Source organism: Euprymna scolopes, chromosome 12, assembly GCF_053919585.1.
Source record: "Euprymna scolopes isolate OS-2025 chromosome 12, ASM5391958v1, whole genome shotgun sequence".
Lineage (NCBI taxonomy): Eukaryota > Metazoa > Mollusca > Cephalopoda > Sepiida > Sepiolidae > Euprymna > Euprymna scolopes.
The window spans coordinates 27449759-27455817 of record NC_136493.1 but is presented as its reverse complement, the minus strand read 5'-3'; the positions used below and the strand labels follow the sequence as shown (position 1 = coordinate 27455817).

The window sequence follows — 6059 nt, the reverse complement described above, 5'->3', positions numbered from 1 at the left end:
TAGAGTAGTTATCTTTTTGGTTTTAATTTTTGGATTACCATAAAAACGGAATCTAATATGTGCGTATACTTTCACAAATGTAAAAATATATGTGATGTGTAGATTTTAGCAATACTGGTAGTTTAACAATCAGTAAATATGTATTATTTCATTATTGATATAATTTATCGTAAGTATTATCAATGGAAAATTAAGTTTTAAACAAAAACAAACAAAAATAAAAATTATAAGCTTAAATTGAAATACGTATGAAATGTTTGAAAGCCAAATTACAACACAATATTATGAAAATAAACAAGTATTTACTTGTTTAAAATTAATATATTTCAGAGTTATATTCTTTCGTGAGAATTTTATATCATTTTTCCTTGCCAAATTGAAAGAAAAGAAAAATTACCTATTCGGCTTTCAGATGCATTTCATACATATTTCTATTTACAATTCAATCAACGCTTCTAACATGGAAAGCACGGACCCTGACTTAAATATTAGAAGTATTTTGAGAATCAGAAATTAGGCTAAAATTTTCTGATTCTGATATCTGGAAAAGTTCCAAATCCTGAATTTGGTTAATCGTCCCAACACTACTTGTAATGGATACAATTTACTATTTAAAATAAAAATCAGAAAAAATTATTTATATTTATATGTATATATATATATAAAAATACAAATTTATTTTCTACATAAAAAAATTATCATTTTACATTCAGAAGACTAATTACAAAGATTCTTCTGCAATTTATTTATTTTTTAAATCTGTTTAATTTTAAATAAGCAGTAACAAAATTTTTTTTTGCATTGTTCAATGGGTGGAAATTAACCCCAACTTCCAGCAGCAAATTTTTTTAAATATTCACATCTTTTAACCATGTTTCACCTCAACAGAAAGTTGCTCATGTTCTGTTACTGTGACTCCACCATCGATAAGGGGTTGATCCATAAAACGGACAAGACAAGGAGATGACATGTTGCATGGAGCTTTTTCCAGCTCAAATAGGATGATAGAATTTTGTCCTGGTTTCAAAAATGTTTTCGGCACATAAAGACGTACTTGAGGTCCTTTCTTCGGCCAATAGCGTCCCAAGTTATGATAGTTCACAAAAATTTGACCCTAAAAAGAAGAGAATAAATATCATAAATAATTTTTAAAATATACACATTTCATTAATCAGTAACAAAGTAAAAATCTGAATTGTCTTTGAATCTATATTCCAGAATTTATAAAATCTATTTTTTTTTTTTTACACAGTGATCACCACTTATCAAGGCCCGGAAGCCACTCAGGGATAAGGGTTATTGCAAGTACATTACGTTAGTGTGGAGATTTGATGAAATGTTTACTTAAGGGGGCGGTTCATTAGGAATTTGTTAACATTGGACTTGAAGACATCCAAGTTGTAGTCCGGAGGGAAGCAGGCAGACGGAACAGAGTTCCGCAGGCGTGCACTTCTAAGAAAGAAGCTTTGTTCATGGAATCTACGTTTTGATTTAGGCACAGATATAGAGTGGGGGAAATTTTTCACAGTGGATTCAGCTAGACGGGTGTTTTTCGTGAAAGATTGGCGAGGGGGGACCAGAGATTGGAGTTCAGACGAGCACCTGCCATGGAAATAACGATAAAACAAGGATAGGCTCGCAACGTCTCTTCTATGGGAGAGAGGCTGCAGGGTAGAGAAAAGGGCATCCCCCACTAAGCCACAAAGTCTATTTTGTACTCTGTCAAGGCAGGATAGGCTGTTTTTAGCAGCTCCTGCCCAGATATGGCAACAGTACTCCATCCTTGGACGTACTTGGCTTTTATATAGATAAAGAATTGCATCAGTAGTGAGATATCTTCTGGAGCTGTAGAAGGATCCCACCATCTTACAGCGACCTTGGCAACAGACTTGATGTACATGTTCCATTTCAGATCAGGAGTAAAGGTCAAACCCAGAAGCTTGTCAAAACACGGGACCTCACCCAGACGAGAGCCATCCATCACAATTTCCATTCTGACAAAAGATCTTTACTTTTTTACTCCATGTGATGAACATTTCCATGGACAGAGTTTTCCATCCGTAACATAGTGTTGTTGCATCTCTGCTATGTTTAAAAGCATGAAAACATAATACATCAGCGAGTTGATTCTTCTTAGGCGCAAATCGTAAATAAACGATATCCTTTTCAGTTGTTATATAACCATATATGACAACCTGAAACGCTCTCTTCAGATGACATTGTCATTGTAGCTACACCTCAAAAGTGTTTTATTCAGCCATTGTTGTTTCACTGAATTGACCTAACTTTAATTACACCTGTGTAACTTTTTTCCAAAAATAACCTTTCAAATACTTTTAACTTATCTTCTTTTTGACAACTGATCAAGTTTGTTGTTTCTTCCTACAAAGGTGCCTTAGGTCGGGTCCATAATTTTTATTCAAATAACCTTTTGATACATTTGATAATTATTTTATGTGTTCTTGTATTTGTCACCAGGTGCACGCTTTTGTCAAAATGGTTTCTCGGTATACACAGCCTAGGTATTAAAATAAGATGTCAAGTATTAAATAAAATGTCAGGTTCATAATTTTTATTCAACTGATCTTTTGGTACATTTAATAATTGTTTTATTGTTTCTTGCATTTGGCCAGGTGCATGCTTTGTCAAAATTATTTCTCAGTACACACAGTCTAGATATCCAACAAAATGTTGCCATGGTGTTGCAGATTAGCTCTCAACAAATTAAAAAGCTCAGATATGTTAGCTAGTATATATATATATATATATATATATATATATATATATATATATTAGATGCAGTTTGCATAGTTAGATGCAGATAGATACAAAGGCAAATAAATTTTGGGCACTTCCACATTACATGGACAGCAATAACTGTCAGGGGGCGATAACTCCAACTTCTTCTTGGTTAAATAACACGGCAAATAAATAAACAAGATTTTTATTTTTATGAACAGAAATATTTAAAAGCCAAAGCATTTTTTGTAAAAATGTATCAATATATAATTGTATAAACATTTATTGAAAAGTCTGCATAAGAAAATATCTATACTTCTTTAAATTTTTCTTTTTTTTTTTGTGTATTGATATTCACATTAAAACTCTTTTCTATTTATTTTAAACTAGCGGGGGGTACCCGGCGTTGCCTTGGTTTTTAGAGGCGGGTGTGGTTAGGGTGGGTGGGTGGTAAAATGAAAACAAGTGAAGCCATAACCCTGTTTAAATATTATAAAAACAATGTTAAAACTATTAAAAAATAAATTGTGTAAAAGAAAAAAACAATTAAAAAACTGAACATGATGCAATACGAACGGGCCGGTGGTGCCTGTGTATTTGAAAAATCCCAAAAAAGTTTGGAGGGAGGTTCGAACTCGAATCATTGAGGCGAAAGCGCAAAAAAAAAAAAAAAAGAAAAAAAAAAGAAAAAAAGTGATGAATTAACTAAAAAGTGAATTAGGTCAAATATCAATTCTGCAGTGAAGTTTGTTTTGGTTTAGTTTCAGTAGTCACATCACACTCGAATTCTAAAAGAATGTTTTTGTTTTCTCGAATTCTAAATTTATTTGTTTTAATTTTAATTTAAGTGTAATGCAAGTGAATTCACGATATCGTTGCGTTGTAATCTTTGTGTAAAAATAAATATTGAGTTGAAAGTACTAATAAAGGTCATAGTTAGATTTCATGGTTAGAGTCGTTAAAACCGGAAGTAAAATCTGGTTAATCTCGCAGATTGTGTCTTACACTAACGAAAAAAAAGCAAAAAGAAAATAATAATAGTAATCGTGTTTTCGCGTTTTTTTTTTTTAATTTCTATTTTATTATGGAAAAAACAGAAAGCATAAATCAGGGAAAAAAGATTAAAAAAAAAAAAAAGAAACGGCATAAGTAACTTTGTACGATTCCAAACCGGTGTGTTTCCTCGTAGTGTTCCTTGTAAACGCATCCGCTGCAGTGTAAATGGGGAGAGGGGAAAGGAGGAATCTAATAGAGAAAAATGTTGCAACTTCCGTTGAATCGAAGCGATTTTGGCAGTGGACTCTCACCGGAAAAATATAGGAATGCACCATTGTCGAGGAACTGTAGAGGTAATAGGCCTATAGCAAACCTCAGATAATGTGCTGCAGTCTGTATGCATTACATTTGCATGTAATGTCATGATTTTTAATCCTATTAAGGTCAAAGTTGGAGGGGAAAAAATTAGTTCATTTTATTTATATAGAGAAGATAGAGACAAAAATACAACTTTGTTATATATGGATCATTGAATTGCATTCACTAGCAAAAGATCTAGCTAATTTGCATATTCTTTTAAACATTCATTTTAATTAATTCCCTAGTAGTTTTTTGGTTTTCTTATGGGATGATCATCTTTAGTTAACTATTACGTGTAATTATATTCATGCAGATATTCTACATGATTTATACTTGCGTAATATTTGCGTAAAAAGGTTATAGTAAACACAGACCTCTTTCTATATATGTATGTATGTGTATATGTATTTGTTTAAAAAATTTTGCCTACCAAACTCCTCTATCAGTTTTTGGTCTACAGACATGACATTTAATATATAGGGTCTTCAAACCCACGCAAAACTTTATATTTGGGTTTTAGCTGGGGAAAATTGATGCAAAAGTGAAAATTAAAGGAATGAAATTTATCAGGTGAAGGTTGAACGACTGCATTACAAATATCTGTATGTAACATAATAGCTATTGGTTTCAGGTTTTAATTTTTATCCTTGCAGCATACATGCCTTCATAGCTCAGGCATTGACGTCAAAGGAAAAAGTAAATTGTAAGCTAAACACTTTGGTTTTGATTCTTCGTGGTGGCACCCAAGTCATTTGTTTTAACTTTTTAAAATCATTACTATATATTGGGTCCAATATAATATAAAATATATACAAAATGTGCATTAATCAAAATATCATATTTAAGCATATTTTATGAATGGGCAATGCCAGGTGTCCTGCTAGTGTACAATAAGACCTGTAATAAATAAAAAAAATAAATAAACAAAAAAAAAAAAATAAACAACCAAAAAATTAAAAAACGAGAAGACTTTCAAAACTCATAAATTTACCTTTGTCCAATCTTTCATATCAATATAAGTATCATAGATTTTGTCTTCATCAGGAGGTAGATTGAAAGTGCCATAATAGAAAGATGGAAGTTCCAGGGAAGTGAACTTCGATGGGAAAGTAATGGCTCTGCAGCAGAAAGTAAAAAAAGTATTGTAAATAATTTTTTTTAAAATTTAAATATGATTAAACTTAATAAATTAATTTTGTAGAAAAAAAAATACATACAGTTCCTGGTTTGTTTGAATACATTGCGATCAATTAACTTTGAAAGAGAATTATTGGTGCTGTATAAATATGTTTCGTGCAGTAGATGTGCTAGATGTATTTTGAACAGAAAATCATCCACAATTACAGTCTGGTTAAAAATAGTGAACTCATAGTTTAGATCAAGGGAGATAAGTCAGTTTGTTATACAGAATTTGTTGCACAACTCTTCTATACTAAAACCTGTATTAAAACTCCAATAATTTTATAAATTTTATTTTTACTAGTAATTATTTTTTTTATTGGATCATTTTTTTGTCATTTTTGTAATTTATACTAATTTCGCCATGGTACAAAAGACAAGTACCTCTTTCGAAGTGAAATTGGTAGCAATGTATTCAAACGAAGTGCCTTTGTCTAGCCTGCTAGGGTGATGGGATCAGAGAAAGAAAAAAAAAGTTTTTAGATGGAACATTTATATAATAGATGAAATTAATTTGCATTTGAAGGGAATAGTAGCTATAAGGAGGAACAAATTGGAGAGTACAGAGGTTGAGTTTTTTTACTCGCTAAGAGAGAGCATAGCCATTGAGAATTACGGTTGAAGTTAAGAGTTGCGGCATTGATGAGAAGTAGTTCTGACATTTTTTTTTTCTTACATACAAAACTGCTGTTACTGCTAATTGTTGTAATTGTTCCAAAATAAATTTTCACAATTCCACATTTTATTTTTTGGAATCTGTTGAGATGAAGCTTCGCAATTTGCAT

General features: G+C 31.4%; 1 protein-coding gene across 2 annotated transcripts in view; it reads right to left on the bottom strand.

Annotated features, from left to right (window-relative positions):
• Positions 1-730: 730 nt before the first annotated feature.
• Positions 731-6059, bottom strand: part of LOC145291218 (beta-galactosidase-like) — a 120021-nt gene continuing 114692 nt past the window's right edge. For both annotated transcript variants that reach the window (XM_080136806.1, XM_080136805.1), the window contains exons 16-17: positions 5087-5213; positions 731-1114 (exon numbers count right to left, since the gene is read on the bottom strand). In XM_080136806.1, coding sequence (XP_079992932.1) covers positions 866-1114; positions 5087-5213 — 376 coding nt within the window. In that variant the 3' untranslated portion in view covers positions 731-865. The remainder of the gene's footprint in view (positions 1115-5086; positions 5214-6059) is intronic.